The sequence below is a fragment of the Molossus molossus genome, unplaced genomic scaffold (genome assembly GCF_014108415.1).
Source record: "Molossus molossus isolate mMolMol1 unplaced genomic scaffold, mMolMol1.p scaffold_m16_p_4, whole genome shotgun sequence".
Classification (NCBI taxonomy): Eukaryota; Metazoa; Chordata; class Mammalia; order Chiroptera; family Molossidae; genus Molossus; species Molossus molossus.
Window position 1 is genome coordinate 103230320 of NW_023425377.1, and position 20900 is coordinate 103251219.

Here is a 20900-nt window from a genome sequence, read left to right on the forward strand (position 1 = left end):
GAAACAAAGATAAGCTCAAGGGGACAAGCGTGTTCTCCCCACAAACTTACAGCATGAATGAGGGGTCCCAGTACGATAGCACTGTCCACGCAGCGCCCCGTCAGGACGATGTCGGCACCAAGGTCCAGGGCCCTGCTTATGGGTCTTGCTCTTGGAGAAACAGAACATCCCTGTTAATTGTTTTTAACCCAGGTCAGATGAAAGCTTTTGATGAAAACAAACAAAACTGCTTCTTATTTTGTCCAGAGACTCAAATATGCTTTAAATAATTCCAGGTATAAAATGATGTGGACAAAAACACTCTCCTAGTTACTTCCATTATTTTCTTAAAAATCGGTGTCTCCTGTGGAACTGCTTATCAAGTACTCTGTCAGCATTACACACTCTGCAATGCTGGTTCATCTGGGCATATAATTCTAGATGTCAGTCATTTCACTTCATGGGCGCTATTTCACAATCTCCTGGTGTCCAATGTACTGTTGGGAGGTATATTACTCTAATTATCGGGGTTTGTGTATTGCCTTTCTCTTTGGATGCTCTTACAATCTCAGTTTTTAGTTTTAGACAGTTGCACTGTTATATCTTTTTGTTTAACCTGCTTGGGATTGACTCTCCTTCTTGCCCCTATGGATAAATATGTTTCATCAACCATTGTCTAATAAGTCATTCTCAGCCATTGTCTCTGGACATTGCTTCCCCCCCCCCCTTATATTCTCTTCTAGCACCTGTAATTGGATAGAACGTTAGACCTCATAACTGTATCCACAAAGCTCTAATTTCCCTTTCATTTTCCATCCCCCTTTTTTTTTTTAATCCTCACCCAAGGACATTTTTTGATATTTTGCTCAGATAGAGTGGGAGGGAGAGAGAAAGAAACAGACGTGAAAGGGACACATAGAGTGGTTGCCACCCACACGACCCAACCAGGGCTAGGGACAAACTGCAACCGAGGTTCGCACCCCTAGCAGGGACCGAACCCGGGTCTCTCTGGACCGCAGGCTGACACTCTAACCGCTGAGCCAAACCAGCCAGGGTCATTTTCCATCTCTTTAATCTGGGCTGCATTCTCAGTAATTCTCTCAGATCCATTTTCCAATTCATCTTCCAGTAACTGCATCTAGTCTGCTGTTTAATCTAGTCATTGAGTTTTTATTTCAATGACCATGTGTTTGATTAATAAAGTTCATTTGGTTTCCATTCAAATCCATCTAGGCCTTTGAAAGCTTGTTCCCTGCTCCGGTTTTTATTCCTTCTTTATGTCTTTAAACATCTTTACCGTGCTTACTCCATTCTACATCGAAATCTTCCAATTTATAAATTCTGTGGACATTTACATTTGTTTTGAAATTTCAGATTATAAACTCCTATTAAGTTTGGTGAGGCTTTATCTGTGGAGCAGCCTCTTTTGAGGGAACATCTGGATTTGCATTTGCTTCTGCCAGATGTGCTAGGGATACTAGCAGCCATAAACTTCTTTAAGTAAATTACTAAATAAATTACTTGGATTGTGGTTGTCCTCAACTATGAATGTATTATATATCTGAACACCAACCTGTGTGAAGGCAGGTCTGTGATCAGATTCTCGGTCTGTGATCAGACTGTTTCCCCACAAAGAACCCTAGGCCAAGGCAGATAAGTTTCCTTTTCCTTCCTTTCTTCCTTCTTTTCTTTCCTCTCCTCTCCCCTCCCCTCCCCTCCCCTCCCTCCCTCCCTCCCTTACCTTCCCTCTTTTCTCTCCTCCCCTTCCCATCCTCCCTTTCTTTCTTTTCCTTTTAAAAAGCATTTAAAGGTTCTGTTCTCAAGAAATACTATGTCCGCTTATTTCTGATGCCATTTTATTTATCAGCTCATCACCATTAGTTTGAAGGAGCTCTTACATTTAAAATGAAGTAAACTGTTGCTTCCAGAAACATCTGCCAGTGTGCTCTCAGAAACACGCTGTTTCTGTCTTACTGCAATTCTGTAGCCCCTCTCAGCACCATCTCTCTATAACCCCCCACCATCCATGATTAGTCAACATTTCCTGTGAGCACCAACATGGTGCAGGATGCGATGGCAGGAGCCAGGGGCACAGAGGTGGAGAGGACACGGCCGGACATGCCATCTGGCTGGGGAACCAAGTGCCCGGGAGTGAACTAAGTGCCACGTGAGTTCGGAGGAGGAGCGGAAGGTCAAATTTCCATAAGACTTTGTAAAAGCTGTGGTTAAGCAGAGAGAGAATAGGGCATTTGTGTTCGGTTGTGTTAAATTGAATGGCTCTGAAAAACACCTGCAGGCCTTCTACACCACAAGCTGTGTTGCTCCGAACACTATTCTGAGCTTCTTAGCCTAAGTCAATAAGTTAGTGGGTTTGATGAGGATCCATTTCCTGAGGGCCCTCTGTGGGGGGGACCTGTGGCTGACTCGAAGCATTCAGAGATAAGAAGGAGAACCCCAGCCCACAGGAACACACAGCGTAGTGGGAGGCAGAAAAGGATCACAGCACCTGTCCCCTGAAGGTGCATGATTAGTTCCCTGAGGGCTGGGTGTCACTCAGCTGCGTGTCCCCAGCCTCCAGCACACACCTGCGGCTTGCTGGGCTCTTATAAAGAACAGAAGTAGCCCTGGCCGGTTTGGCTCAGCGGTTAGAGCGTCGGCCTGCGGTCCAGAGAGACCCGGGTTCGGTTCCCGCTGAGGGCGCGTACCTCGGTTGCAGTTTGTCCCCGGCCCTGGTCGGTCGTGCGGGTGGCAGCCACTCGATGTGTCCCTTCACGTCGATGTTTCTCTCTCTCTCTGTTCCTCTCTCTCCCTCCCACTCTACCTGAACAAAAAATGGAAAAATGTCCTCCGGTGAGGATAAAAAAAAAAAAAAAAAAAAGAAAAGAACAGAAGAACCACATACATGGAGCCCCGTCCTTCCAACCGCTTACAGCCAAAGCTTTTACCTCCCAAGGCTTAAAGATAAATTCCTCTTTCTGCTCTGCTCTCGGCTCAGCCCGGTCAGGGGGACACCACTGTGGCAGATACAGTGTCGGAGAATTCTGCCCCCTTTACTCAGGCCTGCTGTGCGCTCCGGGGGCTACGAGCTACGGCGGTTCTTCAGTCCTGCTGGTACTACTAAGAGTTTCTGCTGCTACCTGGCAGCCTGGGGAAAAGGCTTTTTAAAATATCAACCCTGGAGGCTACATGTGTCCATCCGCACCCGGAGGGATGGAAGGAAGGGGAGGAAAAAGAACATAAGAGAAAAGACCTTACCCCAGGTACACATTCATGCTCCTAACGGTGTCTGGAAACTTCTTCCCACTCTCCATATCCGTGACGGCTGATGCTTGCAGAGTCTCCTTCTATAGATATTTTACAAAAATGGTATTAAACTTTATTCACAGAGAAGTTAATTTTATTATACAAAAGGAGAATTACAGTTGTTCACAGGGAAAAGAATGCAATAATTAATAAATAATGATACAAGAATAAACTCTGTGCTTCACATACTCCCAACTATAAATCTACTTTTGCCCCTCCATATAGATGTGAAACAATAAAAACATGTACTAGCCCGGCGGGTGTGGCTCAGTGGTTGAACATCAACCAATGTACCAAGAGGTCGCCAGTTCGATTCCTGGCCAGGGCACATGGCCAGGTTGTGGGCCCGATCCCCAGTGGGGGGCGTGCAGGAGGTGGCCAGTCGATGTTCTCTCTCATTGATATTTCTCTCTCTCTCCCTCTCCCTTTCTCTCTCTCTCAAATCAATAAAGAAAAAAAAAATTTTAATTAAAAAAAAAAACTAAAAACAATCCCAAAAACGTAATAGCTAAGTACAGTCCTATACATCTCATTGAAATTAAAAAATGAATATGTATTTTAAAAGGTCTTTTGCTTCAGGTACTTTTCATACAGTATTTCATTTCTTTTTCCAAACAACCCTGCAAGGCAGGTATCACAACCAAAGTCCGTAGACAAGGAGCCTAACCAAGGACGTCCGAGCAAAGCCTCGTGGTGCAGCGTGTGGGCTCTGGGCCCTGGCCGACCTCCCAGTTCTCTGTGCTTCTCTAGGTTTCTTCATCTTTAAAGTAAGACACTGAAAGTATCAATCCCACAGGATTGGTGTAAATACGTATGTATGTAATCCTTTCTTGTTCTTACAGAGCGATATGCAGAATAAAAGGTCCTACAGCAATTTCTCTCCAGTTAAGAGTAATGCTGTGAAGCAGGTGTTACTATCATGCCTTCTATCAAGCCAAAGTTAAGAATAAAAGTTATCAATGCATTTCCTGGAAAGGCATGAGCTTTGTTTTATTTTTCCCCTATAACCATGACATGATGTACTCGGGGACTCCTGTTGCAGGCATGTCTTTCCAGGCTCAGCACCAAAGTCCTGGGGAGGGCATGGCTATAGGGTGGTCTCTACAACACCCCACCCCCTCAAAGAAAGGGGCTCAGGCAAGAGTTCTGGAAAACACGACAAAACACCTGTAAATTGTGTGAACCACCACAGCACCAGCTAGAGCTGTGTAGAGGTGGGCCCTCCTAAAAGGAACATGTGATCACTTACAGAGGCTCTAAAGGTGGGGGACACCTTCTGTCCCCCTGAGGCCATCCCAGCACCAAGTGGCCCGAAAGCCAAAGCAACTTCACCACCAAATGTTAGAGCTGGGACTGTGCCATCCTCACGTCACCGACAGGGATCTGGTGTTTTATATCTGTTACAAAACATATCTATAATACGCAACGTAACATAGGTACACACACGAAAGCATGTGATCTATTGTGACAAGTATATATAGTACATTGTGTTCCGTTACTATTACCACAGGAGTAGGCAGGGTGTTGGCTATTAAAGGTCAAACTGATATTCCCAGGCAGGGACCTGCTTCATGGTATTACTATTTCCATGTTAGTTCTCTATAAACAACTTAAAATCTCTCCAGGGCTAGTTTCCTTTCCATAAGGGAAAAATGGGTCTACAGTTTAATTCTCTTGGATAAGATTGTATGTTTTGGCCTCATGCTAATAATGTAACAACAGATTTTTTTTTTTAATCCCCACCCGAGGACACTTTTCCATTTTTTGTTCAGACAGAGTGGGAGGGAGAGAGAGAGAGAGAGAAACATCGACCGTGAAAGGGACACACCGAGTGGCTGCCACCCGCACAACCTAGCCAGGGCTGGAGACAAACTGCAACCGAGGTACGTGCCCTTAGCAGGAACTGAACCCGGGTCTCTTTGGACCGCAGGCCGACGCTCTAACTGCTGAGCCAAACCGGCCAGGGCGGGAAAACAGATTTAAAATGAAGCCATGGACAGTCATGGCAGCCAATTCCCTCATAGCAGGCAGAAGAAGGATGAAGATGAATTTCAAATATACTATTGACACAGAAATAGGACAGCTCAGCGAGGTTATCTCCACTGCAGTTTTCTCAAATCGTAAATTAACCTGCACAGACAGGACATTCAGCAGGCCTATACGACGAGGCCAAAGGCTCTAGTGACATCAAGCTCATTAGCAGATCTGTTCTGTTTACGCTCAAACAAGTAAGTCCGGGGATTTTTGTGTGTTCCCGACCTAGCACAAGTATCCAAGGACCCGCAAAAACGGCTTGTATTTCACGAGTGGGAATTTACAGGCTAGCCGTTCCACGGGAGCCAAGCTCAGCCAGAGGAAACAGCGCCAGTGACAAGCCTGATATTTGCCTGAAACATCGAGCTTGTCAAATGGAGGTGTTGATAAAAAACTATGGATTTCATTTCCCTTCCTGCTGGGACAAAGAAGGTATCGCCTGCAGCAGAATCTATCAGCTGGAGCTCAAACAATGTTAAGATCAGAAAGGCAGGTAAGGACATGTGCTAAATAACTTCACATTTTGTCAGAAGCACAGTTTCAATTGAGACTGTCAGGGTCGAAGAAGGGTCCAAAGTTATTTTAAACAGTCTGCAGTGGATCAATTAATCTTTCATACCACACACATATACGTGGTTTATAAACATAAATGGATAACCAGTCCAGGCAGCTGACACACCACATTTTCTAGACTAAAGTGATACAGATTAGAAGGAGATTTCTAGAGTTCAGTTCGAAGCGTTATACCCAAACCCAATACTTAGACCTCAGGTAAGCGATCCTGTTTATCACGCGATATGACACCTTCTTGCTTAGGAGTGTATCACAGAAATGTCAATTAACCTCTGCCAGGATGTCATCTCCAGTGACCACTGCTATCTTCAAATCAACGCCAGCCTCCCGGGCCATCTTGTCGAGGGCAGCAGCGCACGCGAGAGGGTTGGTGCCCCCAGCATTGCTGACCACACGTACGCCTGCCAGAAGAGAAACACACGGCAGTCACGTGACGCAAGTTCATTCAAAGAACCGCTTTCTCTTCCCATTGCTGTGCTGCTTTTCCCCCTTTCAGAGGCAAACGCACCAAAGGCAGTGCCATCCCTCCAGCATCCACAAGTGGCTGAAGCCGCCCCTGGATTCTGCTCACCAGCTGCTTGGCCAGCAATGGATGTGAATGGAGACGACACTGTTGGGCCCTAATGAAAGTATCTGTGGGCTATGAAAGAAATGACTAATTCTAATTTTTAAAATTCTCTGAATTTTTCTAAATAAGCCTCTAGAGAGGACTGATCCAATCAATTCATTTAAAACTCTAATCTTTCATTTGCTCTCTGACAGTGATTGGCTCAGACAGGCCGCGTGGAATGATACTCCAGAGTAGTTGAAGCGAGAGAGTCAACGTTCCCGAGTTCTGAGGTGGAGGGGCCTTCGGTGCTCAACTATTCCAGGAGTTCTTACCACTGAAAGATGCATTATCCTTTGGGGAATCTGAAAAAAATGATGGATTCTCTCCCTAGGGGGAAAGTTATTTTGCTTATAATTTCAGGGGTGTGTCAGATTCCCTGAAGCCTATCCACGGACACCAGATCCAGAAACCCTGACCCAATCCAATCACCGTATTCACAAATGAAGAAACTAAGGTGTACAGAAGCTAAGTGACTTGTTCAGGGTCATGCAGCCTGTTAGGGACAGCCGCAGAATGAAAACCCCGCGTGTCCCACTCCCTGTCTGCTGTCATCTGCCGGGTCAGCTCGGTATCTCTATGTGATCTGTGTGGGCGGTTAACAGCCATCAGACAAAATCTGCAAAGGGCTCGGAATGCTCTAAACCACTCCTATGAACTGGCCAAATAATTAAGCATAAATGATTAGAGTTTATATCTACTAATTTTTTTTCGAACTAAGTACGACATTTTTTTTTTCCTGTTTTCATCTCTTCAATCTATTCGGGTGCATCAGAATCCACTCCTGTCCTCCCCCCACCCCACCAGCACGTTCTTAAACCTCCCTCCTTCTTAGGTTCTGGTGACTGCACTATCCAGGTTCTTCCCACTCTCTTCAACAGCTCACCCTCCCCTTACATTTTAGACAAAATCCTTTGCCTCCACCATGCCTCCCCTTTCCAGGGGTTCCCAAAGCTCAACCTTACTTTCCTTCATATTCATTCCCATCCCTCCCTCCTTCAAAATCCTTCCCACCAATGGCTTCAACCAATACACTTATTGACTAAAACGCCCTCCCTCAAACCTGTTTCTATTTCCACCCTCTCATCCAAGAAGCGCTAGTGTTTTAACCTTGAGTGTACTGTGTTGTCTAACTCTGTATTTAGCACGTAGCAAGAGCAGTAGACAACTGATATTTTATGATTCCAAAATGAAAGAGAGCATGCACATAACAAATTTATCACCAATACTTAAGGTTCGAAAGAAATTTTGGTAAGTCTGACACCTTGCTTTCTTTTTGCCTTACTTTCAGGATAACTTATTTTTTTTAAAGGGGGTATAGCTCCCCCTAGTGGAAAAACAATATTTTAGAAAACAGACCCTCCTAACGTGTATTCTGAGATGCAGCAACAATAAAACGCAAGAGTGCATAATAACTACATCAGACAAACAATTATTCAAAGCTCTTCATCTTAAAGATTTCCATCTTAAAGATATTCAACAACAACATATTGTAAGGGATTTATCCTTCATAAGCAGAAATACATTTTCAGTACTTAAGAGATACTCAGTTATCCCACTTGAAGTTACCTCAGGACCCAACTGCAAAAGACTTTCTTTGTTACCCAATAAATCACAGCACTAGGATAATGAGGCCAGAGTCTTGGATACTGTTCAAGTACAGTCAGCAGCTTTCATGGGTCCTGAAGCCACAAGTTTCCATCTGACTCCAGGGGCCTCTTAATAAGATTTGCCCTGAGCCACAGAGACCCAGGGTGAGAGAGAGCGAACCAGTACAATCCTAACTCTCTGATTGGAAATCAATCCAATATGCTGGTGGATTAACACTGGCTATATTTTAAAATATTCTTTCACCTAATAACACTGCCTTCTTTCCTCAGAACCATATCAAAGTGACTAATAAAACCTTTTCGAATGTTCACTGAGTTATTTACTTTTAGTGACTACATCATATATAAATATGTTTATCTATATTATATAAATATATCAAAATATAATATATATTAAATATATAAATATATATCCTCTCTTAAAATTTGACATACAGAAAATTAATATGATTTAATGACAAACATTTTCCAAATTACCTTTTTTGTGAATGTCTTTTATATATGGAGCCATGGCAGTCTGTATAAAATCAGGAACATAGCCCAAATCCTAAAATATAAAAATAAATCTGTTATTCCTATGAAATGTATTTGGTCAACTCAAAGGCAACAGACTAATCGATCCTTTAATTATTTGCAAGGCTACATTAAATTTTAAGTAACTGTAACGTTTACGTTGTCTAGAAAGAATGAATCCCTTATGAATTTGGGAATATAATTAGTCAATGGAAAGATCTACATGATGTTCAAAATAAACTTAACTTGCATTATTACCAAAGAGATGAAATAAGGATGATGATTAAACAAATTAATCACTTCACTTTTGTGATCCATAGCAGTTTTAACTCCAAAGTTTTATTAAAAACTAAAATTGCCAAAATTATACATGTTGTCACTAATTGTCAGCATGCCCCAATTGTCAAGAGAAGCAAATGATTTCACACTTATTTGGTAGGTTACAGAAACCGATGCAAGAAACCAAAGGGTGGAGTGGAGGAAGAGTAGTTTAAAGCACCAACCAGATAATTGGTTATGTTACTATTGGTTCACTTTTACATTAATTCTACCAGGTAAAAGCAGCTGCTTACATGGAATAAACTTCACAAAGTTGATGACACAGCTACACTAAGACTTGTACGTGTTCTCTAACAAGCTGCACAATTCAAATGGTTCTCGTGTCTAATGGGCATTTCTGCTGGGATGCTTCATGCCTTGGGCTAATTTATTGGCTTTATGTGTTAAAACAAAAACAAACAAACAAAAAAAAGAAAATTAATTCACTAAAACGAACAGAAATATTTCAAAATTAGGACTACTGAGACATTTATCATATAGTATATATGATAGCATACGCAATTTTTCATATTAATAAAACTTCACAACCATAATTTTAGTGGCTACGTAAGATTTCATTGTCGGATCTCTCATCACTTAGTTAACCATTTCCTTCTTGTTGGCCACTTAGGCCTCAGTCTTCTGTGCATGTTATAAATAGGGCTACAGTCTCCATCTTCTTGAGCAAAGCTCTTCCACAGTTAGCTGTAGGGCCTTGAGATAATTCTGACTTAAGTGACAGTAAATAACCAAATGACTTACATTTTTTCTAATATAAGACCTAACTTTTTCAGGGCAGACCCAGAGATGTGGAAGTAGGGTACAGACTGACAACCCTCAGAAGAGGGGGTGGAGGGGGAGGAAAGAGATAAACCACAGAACTTATATGCATGTACGCATAACCAAAGGACATGGACAACAAAGCTGGGGACGGGGTGGGGGGGATGGGGAGGAGGATGTCAATGGGGAAAAAAGGAGAAACATCTGTAACAAAAATAAATTAATAATAAAAAAAGACCTAACATTTAAAAATTCTATAAGTCACTTAAGCAAACACTGTCTTGTGTAATTATCCTTGAAGGTATCGTTACATGGTCATTAAAATGACTACAGTAATGAACTTACAGGCGATTTTACTTTTGCAGCAGTTAGCAGGCACATGCTTATCTCCGAGAGATAGTCAAAAACCAAATAATCCAGCTTCTCTCCGTACAGTAGCTGGGGAACTAGAAGCAAAGCACAAAGTATAACTTACTTTAAAAATGTCAATTTAATAAGAATTTAATCTAAAATTTTAAAAAGCATGAGTGAAATCGCGCTTCCTTTACATTATCCCAAATCAGAAGGTGTGCATGTATGTTTACACGTTTTGTGGGCACGTCCCTGGGAACCCTTTCTTGCTTAATGAGTTTTTGGTCACTGTACTTTACATTCAAGCACTGCCTTATTGGGGGTGATAGTCCACACACTTCATCACGTTGCCTAAAGGAAAAGTAAATTATTATGGGGCAGCAGAAAAATATCTGCGGCCGGGGCAGCAGATTTCCCCATTTCCAGTGCTCTCCAGAAATTATTTCCTTCGAATGGTAAGGATCTCTCTGTAAAAAGAAGTGACAGAAATTTCCAATTCATCGGGTGGAAAATCTTCTTTGCTATTCCAGGCTCATAATCAGTTCAGACAAAAATCAATTCTGCCCCTCACAGCTTTTGGTATGATGGAAACAGGGGAGGTCAAAGGGAATACCCGCTCTTACCAAGCTCCTAGTCCCCTCTTTCCGTCATTCTACAATAATTGGGTGTGTTACTAAAAACCTCAAAGGCAATTCCCAAAGTAAAACACAAGAGACATAAAAGTCTAAAGAAAAATGCTATGGGAAGATATTTTGTCCTCCTCAACAGTGCATGTTTAAGGGGAGGAGCTTTGTCTGAATGTGGTGTCCCTGTATCCAGCATGGTTTCTGATGGTACATAGCAAAAGTTGGTTGAATAAATGGGAGTACATTTCAAATCAGTTCTTCTTCTTGAAAGTTTCTTCACACCATATCTCTCATTTTTCATAAGCTATCATGGCATAGCCAAGGATTACTTAAGCCTTGAATGTCTTATTAACTGCCACAGAATTCTTCATTCCGACACGGTTAAACTCCTAAAACCTACTGTAAAGAGTCTATGTAAAGGTTTCTCAAGGTAGAAACATTTTCCACTAGGTTAGAGACCTTGCCACAGCCAAGTCTTATATAAGTCCATAAAATAAACACAGTGTTGGAAGTATTTCTTAATTACTGAGATAGTCATTTACATATTTTTCCCCAGTATAATGCAACCAAAATACCGTATAAAACAGATGGATGGCTTTTACTATCATAAAAGAGTATACTCAGACATGATGCACACAGAATTCCTGAAAGGTAAATAATCCTACAATTAATGCTGTTATTTCTCCACAACACTTGAGCTCAGGTCAACAGCAACTACTTTGAGATATGAAGTAGAACCATCCAACGACATGCCTGTCAATCTTCAATTAAGCCATTCTACCGACAGCACACAGAACAGAATCTTTTCCTCAGTGATTTCAGAGAAGGAAGAAATATCTCGCTTTGGGACTTTATGTCAAGATGTTCAGCAACGGTGGGAAGTTCAAACAGGCTCAATCAGTGGTTGTGCCTGCGATCGTGGGAATATTGTGAAGGGAGAAAGACAAGAACAAAAGGATGCCACGAAGTTCAGACCAAACCCACTTTGTGGCTAATGGACGGCTAAAATGACCACCGTAGGCTCCAGAGATGATGTAAAATCCAACTGCACTGCAAATTAGTCACATATTTTTAAATGTTCCCTTGTTCGGTATTTTGAATCCTATCCGTCAGTGTTTCAGGAGTCCAGACGAAAAGGGAGCGGCTCATGGAGTCTGTTGTCTTGAGGAAAGGCATCTGAACAAGGGTAAGACACCGTGGAAAAGGCCAAGAAGGAGCAGAACCGGTGGGCAGTCTGCCTTCCCTCCAGTGTACAGGAACCTGCAAGCAGCCCAAAGCCCACCGGGAGGTGCAAGAATCAGAAGCAGGAGAGGTCTCTCTAGAGGACCCTCCCCCGAGGGCTGCCAGGTGCCCCCACTGAAGTCATCCCCTTAGGGATGGGGCCCAGGGCTTGGAGTTAGAAAGGACTTGGCTCCGCTCTAACTGTGGGCTCAGGGCTGTTGGACAGTTAAAGGAACACACTTGCTTGTACACTGTGATATCAGAACTTTTTTTTTTATCCTCACCCGAGGATATCTTTCCATTTTTTGTACAGATAGAGTGGGAGGGAGAGAGAGGAAGGGAGAGAGAGGAAGGGAGAGAGAGAGAGAAACATCGATGTGAAGGGACACATCGAGTGGCTGCCACCCGCACGACCAACCAGGGCCGGGGACAAACTGCAATCGAAGTACGCGCCCCTAGCGGGAACCGAACCCGGGTCTCTCCGGACCACAGGCCGATGCTCTAACCGCTGAACCAAACCGGCCAGGGCCAGAACTTTTTTTTAAAAAGTAAACAAATGATGAGAAGATAGAAATAATCATAAAAGCATTTCTCTATGGTTTATATTTACCAAAAAAAAAAAAAAAAAAGGTTCTTATTCCTTGTTGAGAGTCCTGGGTTTTTGAAATGTAAATAACATGATGAATTTGGTACAAATCTGGAGATAAAACAAAGAAAGACCAATAGAAATGGTCTTGGCTTCAGGAAATAAGTTGTATTCTGTTTTGCATTCCTAAGGCCCAGCACATTGCTCAAGAAATATTTATTGATGAGTAAATGTTACATTAAAACAATTCAAATGATGTCAATAATCCATGACCCTATGTACAATTGATAACTATCTGATATGCTGTGTGAGAGGATGAATAGAACTTGGTCCCAGTCCTGTTAGTGCTTACAAAGCCTTTTTACTTCCTTGGAAAATAAGACATTTACTGGCCACAGTCAACTTTTTCACTGAAGTTCCTTCAAGCATCATGTCCCACGCTCCATCAAGCTCAGTTCCCTCCAGGTCTAGGACACTCTGTCCTGGTTGAGCCCACACATGTCAGGATCATCTCACCACCATGTGCGGTGTGTTCCATGGCTTTGCTCAGAAACCCAGCCTTGTTCGACAGGGGTGCCAGGGGAGGCGGGGCTTCTGGGGAGGTGGGGCTGTCAGAGGGCGGGGCTAGAGGAAGTTCTGCAGGCTACCTGGGTTCTTGAAGTTATTCTGAGCCTGCATGTTACTGAGGAGAGGGGCGCAAATCAGGGAAAGGGTGCATCATAACCAAAGCAGGACGGCTTGGGAACCCCATGGAAGTTGTGAAGCTGCCTGCACTTATCAAGCTGTCTTGTAGCGTATGATTCTTAAATCTCCACCCATAAGAACACAGAACTGGGCCTGGGTCTCAGAGCCCCCCCACCTCACAACTCTCCCTGCCCTAGAGGCTACAAAACTAATTCAGAGTCTCAAGAATACAGCCTACACCTTTGGAGTTTCAAGCAAACACTAGCTCAAGAGAAAAAAACCCATCAGGACGCTGTCAGGCTACCTGCTGCCTTCTAACTGCAGAAGGAGCTGACTTTCTCCTTGTCCTCAGTTTGTACTGTACCCACCTTGTAAAACTGGCCTAGACTATGGCAAGAGACTGTGAGTTTCCTGAGGATAAGGACATGTCATATCCTCCTTTGAATATCGAGGCCTAGCACTGGGTGCTGAACTGAAATGCATAGTACCCCCCACCCCCCCACACAAGACCACACTGAACAAATGGCAGTTGATAACCCAGCTAATTACTTGGTTTACCTGTGAGTGAGTTAAGTGACTGAATTTGTGCACTGGTTTTTATGAGAAACTGATATAATAAGAATATATATTGCCTTCTTAAGCATAGCAGGGCCAAAGGATAAGAGAAAATTATGCAGGAATAATAGGACATCAGACATCAGTTCCATTAGAATCTATAGAGATAGAATCTATATGAGGTATAGATGCCACTAATTATTCATTTAAACTATGAGCACTGAAATCATTCACCCTGGAAAGTTTAATACAGTACATTGCACACACAGTCCTCAGTAAGATTAGTATTGTGTGTGTGTGGGGGGGGTGTTATAGATTACAAAATGCATTCACCATAAATGATCGAAGCTGCTCAATTTTTAGCTTCCTTATAGCTAAATTCTTTATGTACATTTATGTTTTACTTTATGCTCACAATAAACCTTCACAGTATTATATTATGCCCATCCCACAAATGTGCAAAACAGACCTTCTGAGAACGTCACACTACCAGTGTGTAACCAGGATTTGAAACCAGGTTTGTCTAATTGTAAAGCAAGAGTTCTTTTGCCCTGGCCGGTTTGGCTCAGCGGTTGGGGCGTCGGCCTGCGGACCAGAGAGTCTTAGGTTCAATTCCTGCTAGGGGCACGTACCAAAAAATAAATAAAAAAGAGTTCTTCCTAGCACTCAAAGTGCCCTACAATGTAATCTTGACTTTAGCCCTGTGACATAAATATTACAAATCACTTCCAGTGTCATTCATTCCGTAGTGTCAATAACCTTACATGCTGCTATGGTCTGAATGTTTGTCTCTCACAAAGTTTATCTGTTGAAAAGCTAATGCCCAATGTTGTGATATTAGAAGGGGGAGCCTTTGGTCATGAACATGTTTAGTGCCCTTATAAAAGAGACCCCACAGAGCTCCCTAGCTCCTTCCAACACACGAGGATACGACGAGTCTTTGACTGGGAAGAGGGCCATCACCCAACTATGCTGGCACCCTGTTCTCAGACTTCCAGACTCCAGAAGTGTGAGAAATAAATTTCTGTTTTTTATCAGGTCCCCAGTCTCTGGTATTTTGTTTTAGTGGCCCAAAGGGACTAAGACACATGCTAAGCACTAAAAAAACACAGCAGCGATCAAAACGGTCAAAATCTCTGCCCTCCAAATTCTTTGGAGTTTACATTCTGGGGGTGGACAAGTGGGAAGAGGGGGGAAAAGCACAACACGTATTTGTGATCTGGCAGGTGCTGTGAAGAAAGATAAAGCGAGAGTTAGGAAGCCCCAGGAAAGACTGGGTAGAATGGTAGCTCCTGGATGTGGAGTGGCCAAGGGTAGGTGTCTCTGACAACAGTGTTTGAGTGAGCAGAGAACTGCAAGACGTGAAGGAGCCGGCCACAGGGTGTTGGAGGGAAGACTGTTCCAGACGGAAAGACTACTAAATGCCCAAGACAGGAATGCGCTTGGCGTACTGGTATCACAGCCGGGAGGTCAGTGCCAACAGCGTTAGTGAGCAAGGGGGGACCAGGAAAGAGATGAGATCAGAAAGGAAACTGAGACTGCACGTCATCGTCTTTTAGGTCACTGTAAGGACTCTGGATTTTACTGTGAATGAGATAAACCACTGGACAGTTTTCATCCAATGCAGGATATGATTGACTTGCCTGATTACTTGCAGGTATGAGGAGAATAAACTGCAGAAGGGCAAGGAAAAAAAATAAAAAAAGAAAGACTGAGCTACAGTCAAATTAGGGAGAAGGTTACACTAGAGTGATTATAAAAGACAAGTCTTGCAAGAGTTTTGACCTGAGCATGGAAGACAGGTTTGCCAATTACTGAGATAGATTAAGACAGAGAGAGCAGATCAGGGCATTCAGCTTTAAACATGTTTCTTCTGAGATGCCTTTTATGGAAGATATGAAGAAGGCAACTAGATACCCAAACATGGATTTTAGAGCAGGACAAATCCATGTTGAAGGCATAAGTGTGGAGTCTATCAGGGTACTGATGTTAAATGTCATTGAGGAGAGCACCTAGGCCTGGGACACTCCAAATTTTAGCTTTTAGAGAAGAACCAGTCAAGGAGACCGAGGACTGAGCAGGGAGGAAGGAGGAAAACTTCAAGAGACTGCAAGACGCAAGATTTTAAGGAGACTGTGATCAATCTGGTCAATAGCACTGTTGAGTCAAGGAAGATAAGGGTCAACACTGACCCCTCAATTTAGTAGTCATTGGCCAGATGGGTGGAGGTTATTAGTCCCAGCTTCCCTGAAATAAGAAAAACAAGGTTCAAGAGATTAACTAAATTGAACACCAAGGTCACATAGCCAGTTAGCAGCAGAACTAGGCCCAGGACCCAACGCTGAACGCCAGCCTTCAGAAGTTAACTATGTTTCTGGAATCCCAGAGCAGGCTCTTCTTCAATAACATATTATGATGTCATCCCCCGCTTGGTAACTGTGATGCAGGAGGGGCCTCTAAAAGAACAGTAAGACTGTAAACTAAAAGGAACAAACATCAACATTAGACGTTCCAGGCACAATGACAGAGAGACAATGGTTTAGTATTTCATGACAGAGAGAATACCCTTCAAATCAAATGAAACAGGCAGACGCTGCAATCAGAGCACACCCAGGTATCAAAACACACTTCAAAACAAAGGAAGGTGTACATCTCTCAGGGAATTCTCTGTGCATGGGATTTCACCAGATGACTTCCACGTAAATAGACACACACACACACACACACCCAGGCCCCATTCCCAAATGTCACTAGCACTGTGTATAATCAGTGTTTGAATAATGGGGATTTGATTCCTCATCCTCTTTCCTTCACTTGATTTCTCTATCAAGGTACCCAGAAGAAGGGAGAGGGAGGATATATATTTTAGTTTTAAATTAAAATTTAAGACGTAAACATTCTAACAAAATTTTAGGTAGAAACCCCTTTTTAACAGTCCCATCTCCTCCTCTCAAACCACCACCAACAACCAAGGAGCCCGTGGTGCTGCCAAGGTCTGCTGACCGATTTTGCAGACTAGGAAAGTGAGGCGTTCCAAAGGGGGCCGGGGGTAGTAAAAGATGGACTTGGCTCGGAAATGACTTGTTCCCCTGGACCGGGCAGTGAGAGGGAGTGGTTGATGGTCCCAGGGTAAGAAAAGAGAGGAAGGCTGGTACTTTCTCAGGGTGAGGTTGAGACAGGGCTGGCACCCGGTCAACTCGGAGAGGGGAAAGGTCGCTGCCAGGCTGGGACGCGTGACGGAGCGGTCGTGAGACTAAACCCTCCGGAGCTCCAGGGGCCGCGGCTCGGGCTCCAGCCCCCACACCTGGGGTCTCCCTCCGGGGCTGCAGCTAACTCCGCGCGCCTCCCGGCCAACCTTGCCCTCCGGGAACGCGGGGTGAGCGTGGGGCGCAGACTGCAGCCGAGTTACCTGAAGCCGCCGTGTCTCCCCAGAAGGCGGAGGCGCAGCCGATGCGCACGCCGCAGTCCCCCAACCCCGCCCGCGTGCCCAGCGTCCGGGGCCCTGCGCCCCAGGAGGCCGCCCGCGCGAGCCGGAGCCCGAGCCGCAGACGGAGAGTGGCCCGCAGCGGGCGCAACCGGCAGACGAAGCTCATGGTCACGCAGTGCGAACCCGAGTGCGCCGCCGCGTGTGCGCTGGCCGCGCCTGGCCCCTACCGGCCACGCCCCGCCGGCCACACCCCGCCGGCCACGCCCAGCCGGCCACGCCCAGCCGGCCACGCCCAGCCGGCCACGCCCAGCCGGCCACGCCCGCGCCCGCGCGGGTCTCGGCCCGTCCCTGCCACCCTGCGCTCCAGTGACTGGGACAACCGTCCCCGCAAAACAGACGTGGCGGGTTGCTGACTCAGCGCCTTCCCTGTTGTTAGAGTTTGCGTGAGAGATTGAGAGATTCTCCAGCACTCCCCATTCCTTTTCAAATTCTGAGTTTGAGAAAAAAACAAGATAAAGATATGGGAGCCTCCCTGCCCCAGAAACCCCCTAATCCAATTTCTCTTCCAAGGAGCTAGAGAATGGTATCAACGCCAGCTTGCTTTCTCCGGCAGCGTCAGTAAAACTATTTACGAGGAACTAATCTAAGGGCTTTATTTAATTTATAACAAAAATAAACTCTTCTGCGTTACATTTGTTACATTTATTAACACATTAAATTTAAAAAACTCAACGAGATGGATAACGCAGTTACCCCCTTTGTACAGTTGTGGAAACGGAGACACAGAGAAGGAAGTCCCGTTCCCAAGGTCACACAGCTGAAAGCTATAAAGCTGGAATTGAAACCCAGGCAGTCTGGTCCCGTGTGCACAGTCTCAGCTCTCACGGTATACTGCCTCTGTTAGAGGGGGAAAAACACCATGATCTCATTTAATCCCCACAACAAACCTACCTATGGGTGGGTATTGTTATTGTCTCCGTGTTACAGGCAAGGAAACAGGCGCAGAGAGTCTAATGATGGAGCTAGAAAGTGGTGTAGGCAAGACGCTAGCAGCCAGTTTGATCCTTAACTACCACGGGAGGGGAGATGCTAAGTTCGTACATTCAGTGGCACAGAGGGAGAAGGAATGGCCTAGAAAATGTGTGCAGCATAATCTTCAAATATCGAGCCCCTGGGCTTTAGGCTCAGTCCTTAGTGTCCTTCCTGGGGCCGGACACGGGGCGGCTCTCTTTCCCAGCTGCAGCGGCAGGCATTCGGGTATTCACTGCCATGCCAAGAACCTAAGGGGCCTTTGACCAAACCCAGAGCCACACCAAGGCCCAGCCGTTTTGCCAACAGCTGGGACAACTGCTCCCTGAGTTGGGCACAGCATATTTAAAGTGCCTACACATGTGAGCTTCATCTCTTTTGTGGCCAGGCCCCCCAGGGGTGCTTTGGGAAGGGATAACCAACCGGCGACACCAGTACCACCAAACCCTCTTTGCTCCTAGTTGGGGAACAGTGCAACTTTCTGAAGGGGAACAAGAGCGAAAGGAGAGGCACAGAGGATGTGTAAGGCCATGACCAAATTAACAGCTTGATTTCTCTCTCTCCGTTTATAAAGTGCATTTTTTAAAATCTTCACCCAAGGACATTTTTGCATTTTATCTTCAGATAGAGCGGGAGGGAGAGAGGGAGGAAGAGAGAGAGAGAAACATCGACGTGAGAGAGACACATCTACTGGTTGCCACCCACGCGACCCCAACCGGGGCAGGGGACACACTGCAACTGAGGTACATGCCCTTAGCGGAACCGAACCTGGGACTCTCTTGGCGGGCCCCCACTCTAACCGCTGAGCCAAACCCACCAAGGCTAAAGTTCATTTTTTTTCTCTTCCTGCCAAAGCAGGGCCTATCTTGCTGGATGTAATGAGTTCTGCGGTTCTGGGGCCAATCAAGAAAAAAGACAGGACTATGAGGAGGGAGGAGCACACAGAAAGCTTTATTTGGGCAACACTTTGACAAGTTTGCATGCAAGAGCAGGAGCAGGGAGCCCTACACAGCATGGGACCATCCAGAGGCTGTGGCAGCAGAGGGGCCACTGCCCAGAACAATAGGAAGGTAAAGGAACATCCCCCCCCCACACACACACACTTGGGGTGGTGATGAGGGGGTGGGAGAGGGGCTCACAAGTCAAGGTAAGACCCCTTAGCAGTCCCTCTGGGAGTCTCTGGATCAGGGCACTCCCATGGACAGCTGCAGAGTCCGGTTTAATAGCTACAAAGTTTATCTCCTTAACCGTCAGCAATTGTTGGATGCAGTTTCTCAAAGTATGCCAAGTAGGCCAGTTCTCAGTAGCTAAAAGTCAGCTTGCTTGGGATGTGTTGAAAATAGTTGAGCGTGTTTTAAATATGAAAATTTGACTTTGGTGCCCTCAGGCTTTTGAGTTCATGGGTCCCAGCCTGTTGTGAAGAAATCAACGACCCAGGAACCAATACACAGGGCCATCTTTGGCTTATTAATGTAACATCTTAAGATCTGGTAGGAAGTACACCAAACCTACCCAGAATCCATGGTTCCACCAGGTCCAAGTCTCTCCCAGGCAGGTTACATTCCCACATTCTGAGTTCAGGGTTGTCACCTGACCCACTTTGAATGCTGGTGATTGACAGTGGCTGATGATTCATTCCTACATGACCATCCCTTCATCAGCACAAAACAGAGGAATCTAACATTCAGACAATCAGTTATGCACATACAAAAGGAATGGGCTGAAGGCTATTAGCGTCTATGAGGCAGTGTGAGTAGACAGGTGTGTATCCCACGCGGCTGCCTGTTGTTTTCTAACAGTGAACTAGCTTCACCAGCAGGTGGCTCTGTTACATTACCTACCAGAGAGGGTCTGGCTCCCATGATAGGGTCTCAAATAAAACAAACTTCTAAGTTGTTTCTATTCTGGTCATTAGCTCTAGTAAGTGCTATGTAATCATAGCCATCAACAATGGTGTATGCTAAATTAGAGCCATTTACTGTGCAATCCAACCGATTCCCGCAAGCTCCCCAGGAAATTCAGCACAACTAGATCCACTTCGCAGAATATACTAATGAACAAAATCTGTTTACTAGACAGTCTACCTGCTTCTAACTCCATAGAACGTGACATAAGCAAAATGACTACTCCACTGCTCATTCTGTGTTATCGGACATACCATCCAACAGCAAAGGGACTCTCCAGAGAACACTGTCTATTACTCTTTAACTTGAAAGCATTCCAGGGCCCAGACACACAGGTGAACTCAAGTCTTCAGTTTCATTCTGGAGACCGGAAAGTCTTTGGCATGTCTGTAGGACTGGGCACGAGGCAGAGACCGCCATTCTCTCACGCCCTGTCTATTCTGTTAGCTTTAAAGTCAGGCCCAAGTTCTGTCCCCCAGCCCTTTTATTTTCACACCTTATTGTCTTCTTGGAAACTCTCATTGTGCCCCATTGACTCAACATTGGTTCTCATCCCCAAAGCCCTGTCTTCAGCACTCCAATTATCATCACTTATTAGAGGTTTCACTTCTGCTCATGCTTAAAATGTTAGAAGTTGGATTGGTTTTCTCTCACCCCTAAACCAGTTCCTCCTTCTTATTTTCCTATTTAGGTTAATAGTCAATGCTCCACTTCCTTTGAGTTATCTTTGACCCTTTCCTCCCTGCCTCCTCCTCCCAATTTAACCCTTTCCTAAATAGACTAGCCCTTTCTAGTCTATT

General features: G+C 44.8%; 1 protein-coding gene across 1 annotated transcript in view; it reads right to left on the bottom strand.

The window, feature by feature from the left end:
- The window catches only part of LOC118643977, a 99788-nt gene extending 82455 nt beyond the window's left edge, over positions 1-17333 (bottom strand). The window contains exons 1-6 of the mRNA XM_036282279.1: positions 17150-17333; positions 10063-10163; positions 8584-8653; positions 6160-6290; positions 3235-3323; positions 51-150 (exon numbers count right to left, since the gene is read on the bottom strand). Of these exons, the coding sequence (XP_036138172.1) occupies positions 51-150; positions 3235-3323; positions 6160-6290; positions 8584-8653; positions 10063-10163; positions 17150-17333 (675 nt within the window). The remainder of the gene's footprint in view (positions 1-50; positions 151-3234; positions 3324-6159; positions 6291-8583; positions 8654-10062; positions 10164-17149) is intronic.
- Positions 17334-20900: the final 3567 nt, after the last annotated feature.